The sequence below is a fragment of the Macaca mulatta genome, chromosome 8, assembly GCF_049350105.2.
Source record: "Macaca mulatta isolate MMU2019108-1 chromosome 8, T2T-MMU8v2.0, whole genome shotgun sequence".
NCBI classification, from domain to species: Eukaryota; Metazoa; Chordata; class Mammalia; order Primates; family Cercopithecidae; genus Macaca; species Macaca mulatta.
In genome coordinates, this window is record NC_133413.1 from 133594870 (window position 1) to 133618060 (window position 23191).

Genomic DNA, 23191 nt, shown 5'->3' on the forward strand with positions numbered 1-23191 from the left:
TTTGTTCACTGACCACCCAGTGCAGTTCTCACACCCTTTAAGGTTACCTCTGTGCCTTATTTCCTTCATGCATGAAACGGAATGGTAATAGCATTTACTCACAGGGTTGTCATGAGGCTGAAGTGAGTTAGCACATGAAAATGATGTAGGACACCACCTCACTCACATAGGACGTGCCCCACAATTGTTAGCTGTCACTATAGGGACGAGAAGAGTGAAGTTCAGTGAGGTCCTCTATGATACCTTCCTGAGGTCCCCTATCATAGGCACAGTCTGGACACAGTTGTGCCCAACTCAGAGTTCATGTAAGCCTTTTGCCATTGCACTGCTCAAGGAATTAGAAGCAGTGGGAGATGGGGCAATACACCCATGACCAGGACAAGACTGCCTGAGACATATTCTACAAACGCCTTGTGGACCAGAGGAGGAGCAGTTACAGCCGCTTGGTAATTCACCAGGGGGGCTTCTTAGCATAGGTCAGATTCCGGATAGACCTTGAACGCTGGGAAAGATTTGAATAAGTTATGATGGTGGAGGGAAGGACTGGGGGAACAGACTGAACAATGGCAGGAGACTGGGATCCCCACATCGGTCACCTGTAAGGGTGTTCCTCAGCGCTACACGTGTTCTGGGTCAGGCAGCTCTGTACTGTGGGGGACTTTCCAGTGTGTTGTTGGATGTAGCAGACCCCCTGGCTTATTCTCACTAACGCCAGTTAGCAACCCACGCCCCCAGAATGACAACCGAAAATGGCTACAGACGTTGCCTGATGTCCCCTGGATGGGGGTCCAAAATCGCCTCCAGCTGAGTGCCACTGTCCTAGATAAATGGAATTTTCAGGAAGCCCCAATATACCACTCATTTATTAACAGGAGTCTGGCTTCTCATCCTTTCTCTGATTGTTGGATGACCTCATGAAAAGGAGACAACCACACTTCAGATGGCCACAGGAAGGAAGAAGGGAAGTGGAGTCCTCCATAATTCACAGTGCCTGTCACTGAGGGCTCCTTGATAAGGATTTTTCAAGGTATGAACGTGCAGTTCAACAGCTGGCCAGACTTCCTGGTTCAGAAGTGCAATCCTAGCTGGGGAAGTTTGTTATTGCAGCGGGCAAGAATGAGGACACTTCACAGGGCTGGGCTGCAGAGGAGAGATGAGAGACTAAGCTGATGAGAATCACCAACCAGTTTGATGACTTTGAGAACAGTCACTTCCTCTTTCTGGGCTACAGTTTTCTCATCGGTAACTGAAGAGCTTGCAGTACCTTCAGCATTCCTTCAGGTGAGGACTTCCTGTGATTCCTGCTATGGTTTGAATGTGTCTCCTAAAGTTCATGCGTTGGAGGCTTAATCCCCAGTGCAAAAGTGTTGGGAGGTGGGGCCTAATGAGAAGTAATTAGACCGTGAGTATTCTGCCCTCATGAATATATTAATGTCACTATCATAGGAGTGGGTTTGTTAAAATGAGTTCGGCCCCTTCTTTCTCTCTCTTTCTTCCGCCCTGCACTATGGGATGTACAGTGCAGAAGGTCTCACCACATGCTGGCACCATGCTTTTGGACTTCTCAGCCTCCAGAACCATGAGCCAAATAAATTTCTGTTCATTATAAATCACCTAATCTGTGGCATCCTGTTAGAGCAGCATAAAATGAACTAAGATAATCCCTACAAAGAGTGGCAAAAGAACAGTTTCCAGCTCACTGGCAGAATCCTATGATCAACTAGTAATGTCTGCCAGGGATGGAGGATGAGTGACACCAACATGTATTCATCTTGATTCAACTGGAATCTCTGGGTCTGTGTGAGGACCAAGAGCTGGGGACAGAAGCAGGACTCTAGAGGGGAAGTTTCATTCAGATTCGGGTTTTTGTTTTGTTTTAAAGAGCTGCTCTGTGAGAGGACAAGGAGAAAATGGTCCCTATAGGTCACAGATACCTCTGTCTCAGGGAGACACTCAAGCATTTATTCAACCAAGAAAGAGAATTAGGTCCAGGTGAAAGGAGAACCCCAGAATACCCACCTACTTTTAAAGTTTTCCCCACACATATTCAGGAACCAATAAGAGGATTTGTAATGCACTGTGAATAGAAAGGGAAGGTGAATGGGAAAGAAAAAAGTGAAGCTTGAAATAGTGGAAAGTACATGGGCTCTGCCATTTACCAGCTGTGTGATCTTGGGCAAGTAACTCAACCTTTCTGAGCTTTGGTTTCCTCTTTAGTGAAATGAGAACTAATAATCCATTTCTCTCTCAGCACAGAGAACCAGCAAGCAGTGAGCACTCAGCGATGGCCAACTACGGGAGAAGCCAGGCTCGAATGAACATATGGGACCATTTTGTGCAGGGTCTCAGGTAGGCTCAAGACTTGGCACTTAGTTTAACAGGCAACGGGGAGCAATTGACAACTTTTAAAAAAATTAGCATAAATGGGAACCACTCAGACTGTGTCCTCTTCCTCTGAAAGAGGAAGATAAGAACCATCTTCAATGGCACATGGCAGTTGCCAAATTGCCATGAAGCAATACCTAAAGCCACCTCATGCTCAGGAGAAAACGCTCACCTCCCCCTCCTAGTTCCCAGGGCTCTACACGTTCAGAGAAACTTCTCTAGTAATGAATTTGGGAACTGGTCGCTGAGAGCATAGTCTATGGACAGCTTCGGAGCCATGGAGTGAAGCTGAGCAAATCCATGGACCACTGCCCTGCCCCGGGGTCTATCTCGCTAGACTGGGCACAGGACTTGGGTGATGCAGGAACAGAGAATGGCCTGAGGAGGACACAGACCAGACCAGAGAGGAGGGAAGATGGGAAGAGGATGTGGGAAAAGGGCTTCCGTCAATCTACAGAAGCAAGAGTTAGCAAAAGGCGGAAGGGAAAGGGCATAGATCCAAAAGGCAATGGGAGAGAGAGTTTATTGGGTTTGTCTCTTTGACCGCCAGGGATTGTAGGGAGTAGATAAAATAGGATAAAGAGAGGATTGCTCAAGACTGTGAATTGGATTCCTTCGATGTTCCAAAAAGAGAGAGAGAAAAGAGATTATTTTATTTTATTTTTTGAGACAGAGTTTTGCTCTGTTGCCCAGGCTGGAGTGCAATGGTGTGATCTTGGCTCATTGCAGCCTCTGCCTCCTGGGTTGAAGCGATTCTCCTGCCTAATCCTCCCGAGTAGCTGGGACTACAGGCCCAAGCCACCAGGCCCGGCTAATTTTTGTATTTTTAGTAGAGACAGTGTTTCACCATGTTGGTCAGGCTGGTCTCGAACTCCTGACCTCAAGTGATCCACCTGCCTTGGCCTCCCAAAGTGCTGGGATTACAGGCGTGAGCCACTGTGCCCAGCCGCACCGCACTTTAAAAAACACTGTGGTACTGCTGGGCTGAGGCACAAGACACAGCTACAGTAGGGTTACAGGTGCTCACAGCTGTTTTTCTCCAAAGAATGGCTATGCCACTGAGAGACATCAAGTTCTTACCATATCCCGGCTCTCTGAAGACCACACAGTCCTGATTTCTTGCTGTCGTCCCTGAGCAGATAGCGTCAGGGCCTTGCTTTAATTTCTTCACTCCTCACCACTCCCACAGCACTCTCTGCCTGTAGCACCTGACACTGCCCGAAGACTTTCTCTGGGTTCAGGGCTGTGCTTGGTGAACTGGCTCCGGGAGCAGCCCTCAGCCAATGATAACTAGGACTCCTTAGATAAACTCTGCAGCTTTCTCACCCTTTGGGCAGGAAAACCTTAAGATGTATTTGCCACCATCACCCAGAGGTTCCCACAGGCTGGAAACCCCTGATGTCCCCACAGATGTCCATGAACCCAGATGTCCACAACAGTGGCCTGCTCATCACCTTCACCTGGCCTGGCTTCCTTCCCTTCCCGTCTCTCTTCCCCATTCCTCTCTGTGCTTCTCGGAATGACCTTCTGATTAACCACCTGTACTCAAATCCTAGTCTCAGAACCTGTTTCCACCAGAGCCCAATCAAAGAGAGTCAGGGTTTTAGGCAGTTCATCCCATTGTCAGGCCACGACCTGATCTGGAAAGAACACGTGGTCACTCCCCTCAGAGTTCATGGATTTCAGACCCACGTGCTGCTCCTCCTGCTCCAGCACCAAGACCGACTGGTCCTTTGGGCTCGTGGGCTGCGGGCAGCCTTGGCTCGTTCTCCAGACGGTGTTCCAAGCAGCCTCTTCCAGCAAGGCAGCGTTGGCCTGAGAACTGGAAACTCTTTGCGGTCTCTGCAAACAGGACAATGACAATGACACTTGAGAAGGCATGGGAGAGAGGAGCACCTTCATAGGGCAGCGAGGGGTGGGCACTTGGGTGTGACCAAGGAGAGGAGGCGCACCTGGTCTACAGCTCTCCCTGGCCCGTGTCCAGCTCCCTCCTGACATGGGGCGGGGGGAGGCATCTCAGGGATGGCATCTTTCCCGCCACAGGGAAATTCTCATCTTTGACACAGCGTGGGAATCGAGGCATCCAGGAGGGGAGCAGAGGCAGGCAGGCCTCCTTCAGGCCCATCCTCCAGCTGGGCTGGTGGTGCTGGGGAGGCTCCCTGCTTGGTAACAAAGGCCTGAGGGAGAGTTGTGAAACCCAGCAGGAAAGCCGGCTCACCTTCGCCTCCCCCCGCGGCTGGGAGGAGAGGAAATATCCCATGACTGACTGTGCCAAGGTGGTGTCTGAGCCAGCCCTCCCGGCCCGAGGGCAGGGCAGGTGGCCCTGAGAGATAAGCCAATCCCTCGGCTGCAGATGAGGAGTTCTGAGAAGCATTGCTCAGGACAGCGGTAAATCACTTCTTGGAGGTGCCCTGCACGCCGGTACTGGGATCAGGCGGCCTCCCGGGGGTGTGGGAGCCCCACTCCTCCGTGGTGTGTTCCATTTGCTTCCCACATCTGGAGGAGCTGACGTGCCAGCCTCCCCCAGCACCACCCAGGGACGGGTGGCATGAGCCGGTCAAGGCACCTGGGCAAAATCCGGAAGCGTCTGGAAGATGTCAAGAGCCAGTGGGTCCGGCCAGCTAGGGCTGACTTTAGTGACAACGAGAGTGCCCGGCTGGCCACGGACGCCCTCTTGGATGGGGGTCCTGAAGCCTACTGGCGGGTGCTCAGCCAGGAAGGCGAGGTGGACTTCTTGTCCTCGGTGGAGGCCCAGTACATCCAGGCCCAGGCCTGGGAGCGCCCCTGTCCCCCAGACACCCTGGGAGGGGCAGAGACAGGCCCTAAGGGACTAGACTCCAGCTCCCTACAGTCCGGCACCTACTTCCCCGTGGCCTCAGAGAGCAGCGAGCCAGCCCTACTGCACAGCTGGGCCTCAGCTGAGAAGCCCTACCTGAAGGATAAATCCAGCGCCACCGTGTACTTCCAGACCGACAAGCACAACAACATCAGAGACCTCGTCCGCCGCTGCATCACCCGGACCAGCCAGGTACCAATGGCAAAACCCTGTCTCCGTGGCTAAGTAGCAGGGAGGATGGGGGGCTGATGGAGCAGGGAGGGGGATGCATTTTGCTCCCAGGGTCAGAGTCCAGATGATTGGGGCTTCAGATGGAGGGGCATTGCTGTCCGCCTTGCCCTGGACCACTGACCTCCTGATCCCACCTGTCACAACCGGGGTCTAGGCCACCACCACTTATCACCGGAACTCCTGCAATCACTTCCTGCCTGGCCCCCTCTTCCATTTTGATCCCCATCCTTGCAGTCTCCATACTACAGTAGAGCGGCTTTTCCTCTCTTCTTTTCTATTCTTTTCTCTTTTTTTTGAGACAGATCTTGCTCTGTCGCCCAAGCTGGAGTGCAGTGGCACTATCCCGGGTCACTGCAACCTCCACCTCCCAGGTTCAAGCGATTCTCCTGCCTCAGCCTCCCGGGTAGCTGGGATTACAGGCGCATGCCACCACGCCTGGCTGGTTTTTGTATTTTTAGTAGAGATGGGGTTTCACCATGTTGGCCAGGCTGGTTTGGAACTCCTGACCTCAGGTGATCTGTCCACCTCGGCCTCCCAAAGTGTTGGGATAACAGGCGGGAGCCACAGTGTCCTGCTAGAGCAAGCTTTTCTATACTACAAATCTAATTTGGTCTTTTCCCTGCTTAGAGCTTTTGGTAGCTCCCAGTTGCCCACAGTGGGAAGAGCAAACTCCTTAGCATGGTTCGCACCTCCTCCTGCTCCATACCAAGTGCCCTATAGAGCTTGTCTGTGGGCCTTTGCGTGTGCTGTGCCCTCTGCCTGGCCCCGCTTGCCTTCCCTGCTTTTCATTTGATGCACACCTACTCCTGCTTCAGGACCCAGCATGAAAGCCTCTTCCCCAGTAAGCCTTTCCTGAATTCCCCAGGCTGTGTTGGGGTACCCACCTCCGCGCTTCCAAATGTAAGGGGACCACTCCGCTGGGCTCACCTTTGCCCCTTCTCCTCTCAGACTCTGCTAAGACCTGTCTGCCCACAAATGACCTTGTGGCTCTTGAATCCAGCCAGTGGCCAGGCAGAAGATGGGGTAGGCAGCAGAGGGCGTTTCTCTCTCCCCAGAATTTTCACACCTTGATAAGTGTCTTTAGAAGAGAAAAAGCCCTTCAAGCCCAGAGCTGGGCTGGTAGGACTTCAGGCACCATAAGAGCTGGATCAGGAGTTCTCCCAATGCCCCGGGATCTCCAGCCTCAAGTGACATCCTGCTGTCAGCCGGAAATGAGTGGAGGGACTCGACCTCTGGGGTCTTGTTCTATCCCAGGTGCACAAAATGACTCCAGCACCAGGCTGTGGGTGCCCACCCCTCGCTCCTGATACTGCAGAGGAGTAGGGGAGAATGGACCCCAAGGAAAAACATTCATCGTCTGTAAAATCCTCTCTGTCTCACTCTCTGCCTCTCTCTCATTAAAATTATTTATTTTGTTACCCTTAGAAGAACTCATAAAAGACCGTGCTGATGTTTAGGTTGGTTTTTTGCTAGGTCCCAGTCTCATAACTGAATTCCTTCCCAAGTTCAATACCGTGTGAAATCTTAAGGTTCCAGAAAAAGCCACCAAGGGTGAAGAGGCCATGCGTGGAGGAGGAGGGAGGGAGCGGAGTTGGAAAATTTAGTGGAAGGTAACAACAGGTGGGGCGTTGGCTTTCAGTGCGGCTGGGCTGCTTGGAGCAGTGTTTCATGTTTCCGTGGCAGGGCGGCATTTGAGGATGCGTCCAGGCAGGCGGCCAGGAGTGCCCACGCTCCCTTGCGGCCCAGCGCTGGCTGCACCCCCTCAGGCAAGTCCCTGGACTCCTCAGGGTTCAGCTTCTATGCCGGACTAAGGTCCCTCCAGGCTCCAAAGGCCTGTTCCTGAGTGTGCCAGTTCTGGTCTTTCTGCATGAAGTTCAGTGCTCTCCTGAGGGGCGGGGATCAATACTGTTGGGGGAAATTGTCAATCACAGCTGCTCGAAGGGCGAGGGAGGATCCCTGGAAGGAAGCCTGGTTAGGGCTTGTAAAACACAGTCCCCTGGCTGAGTCCCTCTCCTCCCCACTCCACACCCAGTGAGGCTTCTGCATCTACCTCTAGGACCCTGAGACCACTGATGTCCTTTGGACCAGCACAGTGTGTTACGAACTTAGGACAACACTTAAAAATCTGAAGGTTTTACCTGAAAGTAAGAACTTGCAGCTCCTCTTAGCAGGTGGGCTCTGCTGGCATGGAGTTGTGGCTGCTTCGTTGGGTGGGTCCTCTTTGCCACAGTCCCTACCATTCCCTGTTGTCCTGGGACCCTCAGGGGTTCACTCGTTTGGATGTCTGCCAGGCATCCAATAATAATTAATTGGTTATAATTATTGGTTAACAGGCACTCCATTAATAATAAAGAACTATTTCAAACAATTCACAGTTTTCGTTTCTTTTCTTTTTCTTTTTCTTTTTTTTTTTTCTGTCCCCCAGGCTGGAGTGCAGTGGCTCAATCTTGGCTCACTGCAACCTCCACCCTCTGGGTTCAAGCAATTCTCCTGCCTCAGCCTCCTGAGTAGCTGGGATTACAGGCAGCTGCCACTGCGCCAGACTAATTTTTGTATTTTTAGTAGAGATGGGGTTTCATCATGTTGGCCAGGCTAGTCTTGAATTCCTGACCTCACGATCCACCCACCTCGGCCTCCCAAGTGCTGGGATTACAGGCATGAGCCACCGCACCTGGCCAGTTATAGTTTCTAATATGGCAAACATCAGTAGCTATAATCCACATGAACAAAAGCTCTTTGAGATCACCAATAATTTTTAAGAGTAGAAAGCAGGGTTTGTGATGTCCCTGTCACACACATAGGCACATATGCACACACGTACACACACACGAATGCACACAAATGCACATACACACACCCCCATGTGCAGGGACTCGGGGACAGCCAGTTCCCACAGACACAGCTGGGGAGCTGGAGCCTCAGCCTATGCTGTCCTTGGAAGTAGGTGGCGAGAAGAATAGGAGAGAGCGAGGAAGTAGATTTGAATTCTCCCTCTCCTAAGCCTCAGCCCCCAAGCGGAGTCGGAAGGGAACAAACTGAGAGACCCAGCCTGAGAGGTGTTTCCTGGAGCACTTTCCACTCTAGAAGAAGCAGGAATTCTCCTTCCTTCCCTTCATGCCCAAATTCCTTTATTCCAGGCTGGGCGCGGTGGCTCTCACCTGTAATCTCAGCACTTTGGGAGGCCGAGGCAGGCGGATCGCCTGAGGTCAGGAGTTCAAGACCAGCCTGGCCAAGATGGTGAAACCCCATCCCGACTAAAAATACAAAAATTAGCTCAGTGTGGTGGCAGATGTCTGTAATCCCGGCTACTCGGGAGACCGAATCAGGAGAATCGCTTGAACATGGGAGGCGGAGGCTGCAGTGAGCCAAGATGGTGCCACTGCACTCCAGCCTGGGTAACAGAGCAAGACTACTCTGTCTCAAAAAAACACTTCCCTTATTCCACAAAGCCTAACGTGCCCCCACACCCAGGATGGCAGAGTGGACCAAGAGGGATCCCTCCCTCTGGGGAGCTCCCTGCCAACCACCTGCTCCTTAGGAGCGAGGAGAAAGAATTAGACGGTGGCAGTCCCAGGCTTGGGCAACCCTTGGTGCCTGGAGGTGGAGAGAGGGATTAGGGCAGGCTTCACGAAAGAGTTGGTCTCGGAGTTGAGTCTCAAAGGATGAGTAAGCGTTTGCTGCGCAGAGAAGGAAGGGAAAGGAATTCCAGACCTAAGGAGGGTCACATGTGAAAGCCAGGAGGTGTGAGAGGGCCCATGTGTCTTAGAGGTGATGGGACCAGAGCTTGGGGATGTGATAAAGGGGGAGGACAGGAACAGAGGCTGTCAGGGTCAGAGCCAAAGACTGAGAGCAGTGGTTCCCAAAGCGTGGTGTGGGGGATCCCTGAGGTCCCTGGGGCCCTTTCAGCGGCCATAAGACCCTGCCCTTTCGAACCACTTATCCCATGTGGGGCTAGATTATTCCCATCCACTTCCTCCCAGACAACCCTTCGCGGCAGATTCACGCAGAAGCGGCTCTGATGAGGTGAAGGTGCGGACATCAGAGGTTTGCAAAAATGCAAAACAGTGCCGCTCTGCTCACCACGTTTTTGTTATTGTTTTGGAAAATACATTTCTTTTTCATGAAAATTGTTATTTTATGTTAACATACAATGGGTTTATTATTGATATTTTAAAATAACTATTAATAATAAAGAACTATTTCAAAAACTATTCAGTTTTAGTTTCTAATACGGCAAACTCCAATAGCTATAACCCACACGAACAAAAGCTCTTTGAGATCACCAATAATTTTTCAGAGTGGAAGGGGGTCCTGACACCAAATGGACAGGGAGTGTTTCAGGCAAGCCGGGGCCAGTGGAGAAAGTGAAGTGGGGATGAGATGGGATGATGTTCTTGGCAGGGAAACTCTGGGGGCTGGAATTATTGCTTTTTTATTTTATTTTTATTTTTTATTTATTTATATATTTTTTTCTGAGACTGAGTCTCGCTCTGTTGCCCAGGCTGGAGAGCAATGGCACGATCTCAGCTCACTGCAACCTCCACCTCCCAGGTTCAAGCAATTCTTGTGCCTCAGCCACCAAAGTAGCTGGAATCACAGGCACGTGCCACCATGCCCAGCTAACTTTTTTTTTTTAAAGTAGAGATGGAGTTTCACCATGTTGGCCAGGCTGGTCTCGAACTCCTGACCTCAAGTGATCCACCCACCTCAGCCTCCCAAAGTACTGAAATTACAGGCGTGAGCCACTGCACCAGGCCTATTGCTCTTTTTCTAGCATGTCCTCCTTTCTCCCTCCCTCCCTCAGGCTGTATCTGATGGAAACAGACAAATAGGCAGACAGATGGACATCAGTCCTTCTCTTAGTCCTGAAGCAGAAGGTGCGAGGCGTGGACTCTGGGAGGGTCCGGGCCACCTCTGCATTCTAGCCCGGGGGAGTCGGAAAGTGATCTGCACCTCCGCTCCTCATCTGGAAACCGGGCCATGGTGTGGTGAAAGGCATCTGAGGTGGACACAGGGCTAATAGAAGGTGCTCAACAGGAAGTTGCTGTTGTTATTACTCATCCCTCAAAAGCAGGCTCAGAAAAATCACCAAAACATAGGCGAGAAAAAGAAAGAGGAAAATAGAGTGGAGGTGGGGTGCTGAGTGGCCCCAACAACTGTGCCCAACATGGATGGCGGCCCCAACCGGACCTAAATCTCATTTCCCCTGAGGATTTCCAGCCCCTGAGAAACTCACATCCACCTGGCAAGGAGCAAGGAATTCTCAGCCAGGATGCGAGGTCCCCACGGATGGCCCTGAGAGTGCTGTGGTCCCGCAGACAGCATCACCTGGCTGGGCGCCTCCCTCTCACTGGAGCTCGGGACTCCTGGGCGTGCCAGGCTCTACTTCTAGACCCTCTTTCTTCAGCCAGGTGTCACGGAGAGTGTGTCCTTCTGCCTCTCGGCACCCCTCCCTGCTGTGCTGGTCTCTCTGAGTGGCCTTACAAGACACAGCCTTCTATATCCTGTTTCTTTGGCTTATACCCATAGAGGAGTGGCACTAGGTTTTTGTTTTTGTTTTTTTTTAGATGCTGGGTCTCACTATGTTGCCCAGGCTACACTCGAACTCCTGGGCTCAAGCAATTCTCTTGCCTCAGCCTCTTGAGACTACAGACACGTGCCACCACACCCAGCCTGGGCACTAATTTTAACCCTCTTCCATAACCTGGCTTAGAACAACACTCTTGCATTCTGTTATTCTAACATTACCCACACTTTCTCATGAACAATGCACATAAAACCGAGAGTTATATTTTAAACTCTGTATATATACTAACGTACTAACTCTATATATACATTAACTAAATGTGATATACTAACGTAATCACCTTTATTTTATAGTGCTGTAATTCACATTATCTGGGTTTACAGTTAGACCCATCTTTTCTGATAGCTAACATGCTATTACTGCGTCGTATTTTAGAGGTAAAGAAACTGAGTTCTGGAGAGGTGTTGACTTATTTGAAGGCTAGTTCCCAGCAGCATCAGGATGAGTGTCAAAGTTCCCTAACTCCAGACAGATCGCTTTTTCTCTGGGTTCTGTGCTACCCTTTGTGTTAGCTTTCTAGGGCTGCCATAACAAATTACCGCACATTTTGTGGCTTAAAACTACAGAAATTTATTCCCTCACAGTTCTGGTGGCCAAAAGTCAGAAATCCAGGCGTCACTGGGCTAGGCCCACTACAAAGGCCTGAGGAGAGCGTTCTTCTTTGCCTGTCCCAGCTTCTGGTAGCTCCAGGCATTCCTGGTTCATGGCCGCGTCGCTCCAATCTCTGCTTTGGGCTTCACACGGCTTTCTCCTGTTCTCCCAGTGCTTCTCTTCTGATATCTCTCATAAGGACATGTATCATCGGATTTAGAGCCCACCAGATAACCCAGGATAATCATCTTGAGATCCTTTACTCAGTTACATCTGCAAAGAAGCTTTTCCCAAATGAGGGCATATGCACAGTTCTAGTGGTCGGGGTTGGACGTTTCTTTTGAGGAGACACCGTTCAACGCACTACACCTTCTTTTTCTTTCTTTCTTTCTTTTTTTTTTTTTTGAAATAGGGTCTCTCTCTGTCACCCAGACTGGAGTGCAGTGGTGCAATGTCAGCTCACCGCAACCTCTGCCTCCCAGGTTCAGGCGATTCTCCTGCCCCAGCCTCCCGTGTAGCCGGGATTACAGGCATGCGCCACCACGCTGAGTTGATTTTGTATTTTTAGTAGAGATGGGGTTTCGCCATGTTGCCCAGGTTGATTTCGAACTCCTGGCCTCAAGCAATACACCAGCCTCAGCCTCCCAATATGCTAGGATTGCAGGCATAAGCCACCGTGCCTAGCCTTCAACCCACTATACCTTCTAAGGAAGAACAGTGGTCCAAACCAGTTACTGGCTTCAAATTAATCCAGCTGGAAGACAATCCCAACAGGAAGCAAACAAGATAACCCTAGACAGGGTGAGCCTGTATTTCCAAGCATCCTTTAATTCAAGATGCTGGGTTATTTCCAAACCTGCCCCGTCTCTGTTCATTCACCAGCTCACCCAGCCCTGTCTCGGGAAAATGGTGATTCACTGGCACAGAACTGGAAGTACTTACTGACCTATCAGGCAGGGAGGCAAGGGTCTCTTTCGTCAATACCTTGGAAGAGGAGGCATTTATCTTTCAGCCAACAGGGAAAGCCTCAGCTGCTTTCGGTGCCATAAGGCTACATGTGTGCAAGACAATTAATTGTGTGATTACAGGGCCATGGTTCTAATGATCACACCCTCATTATTAGAACATCTTTTCCGATTTCCTGCCCAGGGTGAGCAATTTCTGAGGAGTTCCCTCTCCTGTCTGGCTATCCATCCACATCACAGAAAGTAGATTCCAAGTGGATACCAGCTATCAGTTTGGCCTGCCAGCGAGACACCTCTCTTTCCTTTGCCATTTCCCAGATGGCAGTGGTTTAAAAAATATATTGCAATTATTAGAAAGAGAATGGGACATTAATATTGCAGGTAATCTTGAAAAAAGTGAATGGCCATATTCCCTGTGAAAGGAAATTATCTTGGGCCCCCAAAATCACTAAGGGAAACTCAAGCTGGAAACTGCTTAGGGCAAACCTGCCTTCCATTCTATTCAAAGTCACCCCTCTACTCACTGAGATAGATGCATATCTGATGCCTCCTTTGGAAAGGCTCATCAGAAACTCAAAAGGATGCAACAGTTTGTGTCTCACCTATCGGTGACCTGGAAGCTCCCTCCCAGCTTTGAGTCTTCCTGCCTTTGCTTCAAGTTGTCCCACCTTTCCAGACCGAACCGAAGTGCTTCTTACATACATTGATCGATGTCTCATGTCTCCCTAAAATGTATAAAATCAAGCTGTGCCCCGACCACCATGGGCACATGTCATCAGGACTTCCTCAGGAACGTCCTCAACCTTGGCAAAATAAACTTTCTAAATGAACTGAGACCTGTCTCATTTTCTGGGTTCACATGCCCCATCCTAACATGACTGCTAGTTTTTGCTTTGGGCTTATCTACAATCATGCACGGAATAATGACATTTTGGTCAGTAACAGACCACATCTATGACAGTGCTCCCATAAGATTATAATGGACCAGGTGGAGTGGCTCACTCCTGTAATCCCAGCACTTTGGGAGGCTGAGGCTTAAGGATTGCTTAAGCCCAAGAGTTTGAGACCAGCCTGGGCAACATAGTGAAACCCCATGTCTACAGAACAAAAAAAAAAGAGAAAGAAAAAGAAGAAAGAAAAGAATGAAAGGAGAAAGAAAAAGAAGAAAGAAAAGAATGAAAGAAGAAAGAGAGAAAGAAAAAGAAAGAAGAAAGAGAGAAAGAAAACGAAAGAAGAAAGAAAGAAAGAAAAAGAAGAAAAGAAAAGAAGAAAAGGAAGGAAGGAAGGAAGGAAGGAAGGAAGGAAGGAAGGAAGGAAGGAAGGAAAAGATTATAATGGAGCACACACAGAAACGTGATATGCACTTGACATTGACATTGCAGATGAAATAGGAGAAATGATTAATATTCAGTAATGGTGCTGGGACATTTGGTTTTCCATGTGAAAATATATATATATATATATATATATATGAACATATATACCATCTAGGTTTGTGTAAATATACTCTGTGATGTTCACACAATGAAGAAGTCACCTAATGACGGATTACTCTGTGTCTCCGCCATTGAGTGCCATTGACTGTATCTGTATTCACTCACTGGCAGTCATCATGGACACACTTCTACTTTATGTTGTTTTCTTTCTTCACTTAATTCATTGTTAACACACATTTGTTGAGATTATACAGCAGGTTTAACTTCAGGCTATAAACATTTCACCTTGTCTTATAGCTTCTACATAACCATTGTAATTAACATTTTTGATTTTTATTTATTATTTATTTATTTATTTTGAGACAGAGTCTCCTTCTGTCACCCAGGCTGGAATGCAGTGGTGTGATCTCGGCTCACTGCAACCTCCGCCTCCTGGGTTCAAGCGATTGTCCTGCCTCAGCCTCCCCAGTAGCTGGGACTATAGGCGTGGGCTACCAGCTCAAAAAAATAATAATAATTTTTTTTTTTTTAGTAGAGAGGGGGCTTCACCATGTTGGTCAGGCTGGTCTCGAACTCCAGACCTCAAATGATCCGCCCGCCTCGGCCTCCCAAAGTGTTGGGATTATAGGCGTGAGCCACAGTGCCTGGCAGTAATTAACATTTTTAATGACTGCCTAATAAGCTGCTTGTCAATATATCACAAGGTATTAGAAAGGACTCATGATTGGGTGACAGAGAGTAAACCCAAACAAGCTTAAGAAGAAGAGAAACATTCATTGACATCTACAGTGGAAAAGACAAGGGTGGCACTGGTCTCAGGCATGGCTGGAACCAGGTGTCCAAATGACACTGCTGGTACTCGGTTTCTACCTCCTGGATGCTTTCTCCAGGGCTGGCTTCATTGTCAGGCAGGCTCTCCCCAAGAGGTAGCAAAATGGTTGCCAGCAGCCATTGCTTATAAAATGCCAGCTAAGCAACCTTGCAGAAAGAACACCTCCTTTCCTAGGAGTCCCAGCTAAAGTCCTGGGCTGACTCTCATTAGAATAACTTAGATCATGTGACCTATTCGTGTGACCACCTCTGAACCAATCTCCGTGGCCAACAGGAGATGCAATTCTCCTATTGGTCTAGCCCTGGTCATGTGGTCTCCCCATATCTAATCAAGGGATGGCAATAGACCCATCCAAACCACATTGATTGTGGAGGAGAGGCAATTCCTTAAGTCAGGCTGCGATGCTGTTGGCAGAAGAAGGGGGAATGAATGCTTGGCAGGAGGAACCCAGATGTTTCTCCTGCTCGCTGGATGTCTAGGACTCCCCTCCCCAGTTTCTGCTGTGACAGATGATACAGTAGCTGTGGGTAGAGCGTCACTCCCTTCTCCGTCTCACGGGGAGCAGCTTGCTCTAGGCGTTTATATATGATGCCTCCACATGGGATTTTGTTTGAGGTGAGGATTCCACCGCTTAACAGCATTTGAAAATCAGTGGCCATAGTGTGCCCTCCAGCTCCAAGTGGCTGAGAATCCATGACCTTAACTTTATTCCTCTCCTGGAACCCGCTGAGATGCTGCTGCTTGTTCTTCTCTGCTCTCCTTCTCTTTCTAGCCTTTTCCCTTCCTCCTCAGCACTCCCCACTCCCACAGTGGGCATAGGGGCCCACAGATAGCTGGTGAGGCTGGAGAGATGGTATCAGGACAGGGGCAGGGGCCTCCACTCCAGCTCTTCCTTTTCCTTCCATTAATCCTGCCCTGTCAGACCCACTCTACCCCTATCCTCTCCCCTCTGGCCCAGTGGGAACAGCTCTCCCAGGGCCACTGGGACTCAGGCAGTTTGGGTGAAACCAATTAGCACCTGGCCCTGACTTTTCTGGTAACTGAGCCCTCTACTCTGGCCCAGGTCCTGGTCATCCTGATGGATGTGTTCACGGATGTGGAGATCTTCTGTGACATTCTAGAGGCAGCCAACAAGCGTGGGGTGTTCGTTTGTGTGCTCCTGGACCAGGGAGGTGTGAAGCTCTTCCAGGAGATGTGTGACAAAATCCAGATCTCTGACAGTCACCTCAAGGTAGGGGCCCCAATGAGAGTCCTAAGGGTACTCATATTAGTCCAGACAGGATAGTCTATGCAGTAGTAACAAATGTCCCCATCTTGTGTTAACAGCTGAACATAATAAAGGTTCATTTCTTGCTCAAACAAACTCCTATGTAGGTCAGATGGCCCTCCTCCATCTTGTAGCTACATCCTGAGAAATACATGGCCTCTAAGATAGCCATGACAGGGAAAGGCTGGAGGACTCTGCAGGATGTTTCCAGGATCTGACCTGGAAGAGATTTTCATCGCTTTCTCTTATAACCCATTGACCTTACCCAGATGCACAGATGCTAGGAAATGTAAAGGGTCATGGGTATCTAGTGAGCAGCATCTCTGCCATGTACTCCTGTTCTCCTCTCAGCTGGGGAAGCCCAGGGGCTGCATCTCACAGGGCAGGCAACCTCCAGGGTCTGTGGGATACGTTCAGAACTCCCTGGCCCCAACAAGATGTTGATCCTCTTGGACTTCACTGAACCCTGTACTTCCCTCTCCTGGTAAAGAGAAAAGAAACCCAGAGATAAGGGTTCAATTCATCACACAAATTTGAGGACAACTAATTCAAATGTGAACACCACCCATAGCTTTCATGAGTAGGCCCAGCTGAGCAGCTGATGGGTGGCCCTCAGATCTCCTTTGATAAGTCTCCTCTAGCTCAGGCAAGAGAGGTTCTGTTCTCTGGGAGAACCTCCCAGATAAGAATGAAGCCTCCTCCCTCCCTCCCTTCTCCTATGCATGGATGCAGCTGAGTTCAGTGCTGCCTCCTGCTGCCATAGGCCTTGGGACCTCTGACTGCTGGTCTGTTTGGCATGACGTGGATCACATCTCCTTGGTACCAGGCCATTGAAACAGGTCAGGACCGTCAGAACTGGCCTTGCTTTCGTGGCCTATGCTGGCCACACCTGACAGTACTCTGCTCACCATAGGACAATGGTGTCCCTCCTCTCAAGATCTCACAGAGCTATGGAGAAACCCAGGGGAAGCGGCTGGAGGCAGGACTGCCCTTCCCAGAGCCTGGCAGCAGTCTTTTGAGGAATGCAGACAGTACTCCACCTCCCTCAGCCTTAACCTTGAGACTTCCACACTTTACCTGCCTTCCATTTCTCCAGCCTTCCAGCCCTAAGGTGGGAGCAGCAGGTGTTACAGGGAAGACAAGGGATAAATAGAGCCATGGTACGATTGCAGACTCACCTTTGCTTAAGACAATACAGGGTCTATTGCTACCTCCACAAAACTACCTCCTCTGGCTGCACCCAGCCTTCCCTCTGAACAGCTTGCAGTCAGGGACTCAGGTCAAGCCACTTACAAGGCAGGGCTGGGCTTGCCTCCAAGTAACTGCCAGGCCACCTGTGGCTCATGGGGGCCTAGACTCGGGGCTCCATAGGCATCAGGCCGTTGCTTTTATTTGCTGCCTTATTTGAATTCTACCCCCTTCCTTTTTTTGTTTTGTTTTGTTTTTGTTTTTGTTTTTGTTTTGTTTTGTTTTGTTTTTGCCAGCTAATGCCAGGACAATGAAGAACAATTCAGCCCAAGGAAAATACTAATATGGTCCAGAATCCCACCAACCAGAGATAATACATTTTCATCTTAATGAACATTCTACCAGACATTTTCTTACACAAATTGTCTTAGTCCATCATAGCTGCTATAACAGAATTCCATAGACTGGTGGCTTATAACAACAGAAATTTATTCCTATGGTTCTAGAGGCTGGGAACTCCAAGATCAATGTTCTGGCAGATTCGGCATCTGGTGAAGGCCACTTCCTGGCCTATAAATGGCTGTCTTCTTGCTGTGTCCTCACGTGGCAGAAGGAGTGAGGGAGCTCTCTAGGCTTCCTTTATAAGGCACTCATCCCATTCATGAGAGCTCCACCTTCATGACCTAATCTCCTCCCAAAGGCCCCACCTTCTAGTACCATCACCCTGGGGATTAGGTTTCTACATAGAATGGGGGTAAGGGGAACACAAACATCCAGCCTAAAGCCCAACTATATCTCTATAAACAGAATTAGGAAGTGACACCTTGACATTCCCTCCAACAGAACATTTCCATCCGGAGTGTAGAAGGAGAGGTGTATTGTGCCAAGTCAGGCAGGAAATTCGCTGGCCAAATCCGGGAGAAGTTCATCATCTCAGACTGGAGATTCGTCCTCTCTGGATCTTACAGGTGAGCCCTGGATTCGTCTCCTGTCAAGGGTTCGTGGAGGACAAGGGCTGGGCGAGGTGGAGCCCAGCTCCCATCGCTCAGACACACACACCCCCACCAGCTCCCGGAAGGTATCCCTCTGCCTGGAGCTGGAGCTGCATCACCTAGATGGGGGGAGAGGCAGGAAATGTGGGCCCTTGCTGGCAAGAATTCCAGGTAGAGAGGCATTTCCAGGTGCCTCCGTTTCCCTTGATATTGCAATAGGACATAGAATCCTCTTCTTTTCCCTCCTCGGATATCTTAGATGTGATTATGAAGTGATGCAATTTGTTTAGTTGTGTGTGTGCATACCCCATTGCTTTTTTCTTTTTTTTGAGATGGAGTCTCGCCCTGTCACCCAGGCTGGAGTGCAATGGTGCAATCACAGCTCACTGCAACCTCCACCTCCGGGATTCAAGCGATTCTCCTCCCTCAGCCCCCCACGTAGCTGGGATTGCAGGCACCCGCTACCCCACCCGGCGAATTTTTGTGTATTTCGTAGGGACGGGGTTTCATCGTGTTGGCCAGGCTGGTAGCAAACTCCTGACCTCAGGTGATCCACCCATGTGGCCTCCCAAAGTGCTGAGATTACAGGCATGAGCCACTGCACCCAGCCCCATTTTATTTTTTAAATTTTTATTATTTGCTCAAGCAATCCACCAGCCTCAGCCTCCCAAAGTGTTGGGATTATAGGCATGAGCCCCCTGCGCCCGGCCTCAGTTTGTGTTTAGACCCTCACACTAGACTCCTGCATCCAAATGACTGACCACCCATTTATTCTAACAATGCTACCTTGCCTGGGTCTGTCTTTGAAACTTGATTCAGAGCTTAAAAGATATTCTTTGAAATGTTCTTAGTGGTGGCACTAGGGAAGTGGATTTGATGGTGGGTTTTGTGGGAGGGATGAAATGAGAGGGCAATTGAGGAAGGAAGGAATAGCCGAAGGTCATTTGGGAACATTTTGTTTAGGAAGGTGATGAGTGTGACAGAGAGTGCAGAGGGGGCAACTGGTTGCATCTTATCTTACTTCCTCTGCTGCAAATACATAGCAGTGACCAGAGAAATATGAGCACAAACATTGGGATAAGCTGCGAGTGGAAGGCAGGCTTCCGGGGGCGTTAAGGATGCCCTCTTTCCCCAGGGAGCAGGAGCCCGCAATGCTGTTCCAAAGCCAGGTGAAGCCAACTGCCAAATCTCTAGCCAGAGACACATGAGCATAAAGAGAAAGAGAGAAAGGGAAAAGAAATAAATAAATAAACCCTAACATTTAAAATGTGCTATCTTTCTTTAGCCTTATTAGTGCCATTTAGCTGAAATTCCACTTTTAATGACATTAACATTGGTACCTCCAGTCTTCCTTGGGCTTATACTTGTACAGTGTCTTAGTCCATTTGGGCTGCTATAATAACATCCCATAGACTGGATAGCTTATACACAACGGAAACCCATTACTCACAGTCCTGAAGGCTGGGAAGTCCTAGGTCGAGGTGTTGGCAGATTCAGTGTCTGGGGAAGGCCCACCTTCTGTCTCATAGACTGCTGTCTTTTCACTGTGTCACACAGCGAAAGTGTATCTTTATCCCTTCATGGTAAAAAGGTGAGGGAGCTCACTGGGGCCTCTTCTGCAAGGGCACTAACCCCATTCCTGAAGGTTCTACCTTCATGACCTAATCATGACTAATCATCACATTGGGGATTAGGATTTCAAATATGAATCTGGAGGAGACACAGACATTCAGTCTAGAGCACAGAGCATAACTTTCTCTCCATCCCATTATTTTCAAACTTGCTGATAGATTTTAAGTGTGTCTTTTGTGAACAACATATCATTAATTTTTGTTTTTCTGAGACGGAGTCTCGCTCTGTCACCCAGGCTGGAGTGCAGTGGTGCGATCCCAGCTCACTGCAACCTCCGCCTCCTGGGTTCAAGTGATTCTCCTGCCTCAGCCTCCTGAGTAGCTGGGATTACAGGTGCCTGCCACCACACTTGGCTAATTTTTGTATTTTTAGTAGAGATGGGGTTTCGCTATGATGGCCAGGCTGGTCTCGAACTCCTGACCTCAGATGATCCACCCACCTCAGCCTCCCAAAGTGCAGGAATTACAGGCGTGAGCCACCGCTCCCAGCCTCATTAAAGTTTTTAAAAGTATAATTTTATCATCTGTCTTTTAATAGGTATAATCCACATAGTTATTGTGATTGCTGATCTATTTGGATTTATTTCTAATATTTCTAGTTTGACTTCGCTTTGCTTTTCCCCTTTTGTGTTTGCAGTTGAATGGACAGGTTTTCATATTACTTCTCTTTTAGATAGCTCCTTTTTTTTTCTCTGCTCGCTACGAAGCTTAATAATTTATTTTTACTCTTTTCTTGTAATGGGACTCCTTCAGTTTTTAAAATACTTTACACGTTTTCCAAACAAAGTCCAAAATTGTGTAATAATTCTCCTCTCCTCCCAAATACAACAAGGACCTTCGTGCACTGTTTTTCAACATTTTGGTTCCTATTAAGTTCGTCAAGGCTGTTTCACTGTAAGGCACAGAAAATCTACTTAAACTGGCTAAGTAAAGGCGGAAGGGAGGGGGTGTTGTAAGGCTGTGGCAGTTAATCTCAGGCACAGCCAAGGGCAGGACCAGCGCCTGCCAGGCCTCCCCGAGTCTGGGAAAAGCTAGGGTAAAAGCTGCTCACTCTGGCTTTTATGGGTCCACAGGCCTGTTGTTTAGCTTCTTTTTCTGGTTCTCTCTCCTGCCTCATGGATTGTATAAGTTAAATCTGACCTCCTCATCCCTAAGCTTTGGGGCCTCCCAGCCCAGCCCCCACCACCATCACTTCTGGTCCAGCCATTCTGTCAGCCCAGATCACCAACCAGTGGATGAGCTGTCTCCGAGGCTGGTGTCCACCCCAGAGCCAGTAACCTGTGGCTGGGGCAGGGGTGGCAGAAGGGAACTTGGCACGTGGCGAAAACATGGCTGCCCTTCACCCAGGCCTAGGGTGGGGCAAGTTTTCAGAGAAGAATCTCTAAAATATGTCATTCCGTCCTCAAACTTTTTAGAATTTGAAGGTAGGAGAACAAGGCTATGGAAAAAAAGAGAATGTGGCTTAGGAGGCACTTCAAGTGCAGTTCACACCTTCCTGCCCAGCTTGCCTTGAGGTCTGGAATGTCCGTCCTAGCACTGAGGGTCCCCATGTAAGTGCCTGCTCTGGGTGTTTCATGTAAATGGAATAATCATTCAATATGCGGCATTTTGTGGCTGGCTTCTTTCACTTAACATAACGTTTTCCAGGCTCATCGAGCTGTTAGCGTGTGTCAGTGCTGCCTCCCTTTTCGTGGCTGAGCAATATTGCATGGACCGGACGGACCACAGTTGGTTTATCTGGTCGTCAATCCATAGACATTGGGTGGTTTCCTCCTTTCGGCGATTGTGAATATGAGCTGAGGAATTCTTGCAGCGCTCTTGACACTCTATTTCAAGGCACACATTCTACCCTGGGGAATGCAGATTTTGTATCACTAAAGGGAAGAAGGAGGTTGAGCTGTGGGCTAGAATAGCTGAGGATTCCCTGAACATGGGGAAGAAATCAAAGAACAGGTGCAGTATTGAGCTGTCTCCTCAGTAGCCCCAAAATATGATACACTTTAAAGTGATCTGGGCCGGGCGTGGTGGCTCACACCTGTAATGCCAACACTTTGAGAGGCCGAGGCGGGTGGATCACCTGAGGTCAGTAGTTTGAGACCAGCCTGGCCAACATGGTGAAACCCCGTCTCTATTAAAAGTACACAAATTAGCTGGGCGCAGTGACATGCACCTGTAATCCCTGCTGCTGGGGAGGCTGAGGCACGAGAATCACTTTGAACCCGGGAGGCAGAGGCTGCAGTGAGCAGAGATCGCACCACTGCACTCCAGCCTGGGTGACAGAGTGAGACTCTCCTTCAAAAAAAATTAAAAAATAAAAAATAAATAAAGTGATCTGAACTTCAACAGATCAAAGTTTGGATGTTTTAAAAAAAAAAAAAAACTTCTTACCCAGAGGCTCTTATCTATAACATCCTGCCCAAAGTTCAAGATTAGACAATTATTTCTGAGAAATGTTGCACCCTCCCAGGACCCACTAGCTGCATTGCACAGGACCATGGGGCGGTTATCTCTGTGGAAAAAAGGAGAAGGCCTGGGAACACAGTCATTTGGAAACAGAGATGTAAAGATAAAAGGCTGAGAAACAACTTCTTATTATCTGTGTGTATGACGAAAACTGATGAAGGAGCTTAAGCGACCGGGAGGGATTTCGAACATTTCAGGGAGATCAGAACTGCGCTAGTTGTGGGGGCTTCCTCCCTCTACCAAATGGTGTCAAATGCTGGGCAGATTAAGCTGAAACACATTCCCAAGATAAACTTCCCTGTAACACCTTCAGGAAAACAGTGTCTATCTTCAACTTCTCAAAATATGAATTGTTCCACCCTCGAATCCTCAAATCCATATCATTTCACTTTTAAACCAAACAATCTCTCATACATTATGCTTTCCCCTAGAAGAACAAGAATGTGAATGTGTTAGGTCGTACCCCACTCTTTTGTTTCGAGATGCTCTGTTGCCTAGCGTGGTGGTGGTGTGATCTCAGCTCACTGCAGCCTCAGCCTCCTGGTTCAAGTGATACTCCCACCTCAGCCTCCCAGTAGCTGGAATTACAGGCGTGCACCTGGCTAATTGTCTTGTATATTTAGTAGAGATGGGGGGGTTTCACCATGTTGGCCAGGCTGGTCTCGAACTCCTGACCTCAAGTGATCCGCCCTCCTCGGCCTCCCAAATTGCTGGGATTACAGGCGTGAACCACTGCTCCCAGCTTCTATACCCAACTCTTAATAGCTACGTACCTGTCATCTCTCTG

The 23191-nt window shown here is 49.1% G+C and overlaps 1 protein-coding gene and 1 non-coding gene across 5 annotated transcripts in view; one reads left to right on the plus strand and one right to left on the minus strand.

Annotated features, from left to right (window-relative positions):
- The first annotated feature begins 214 nt into the window (after positions 1-214).
- Positions 215-23191, plus strand: part of FAM83A (family with sequence similarity 83 member A) — a 34381-nt gene continuing 11404 nt past the window's right edge. For 2 of the 4 annotated variants that reach the window (XM_077942510.1, XM_028852221.2), the window contains exons 1-4: positions 215-1281; positions 2252-5413; positions 15927-16094; positions 18162-18286. In XM_077942510.1, the coding sequence (XP_077798636.1) occupies positions 4934-5413; positions 15927-16094; positions 18162-18286 (773 nt within the window). In that variant the 5' untranslated portion in view covers positions 215-1281; positions 2252-4933. 4 annotated transcript variants of the gene reach the window in all.
- On the minus strand, positions 2430-2645 carry LOC114680545 (small nucleolar RNA U3). Its single transcript, XR_003732753.1, has one exon. It is a non-coding gene; the product is annotated as a small nucleolar RNA U3 (small nucleolar RNA).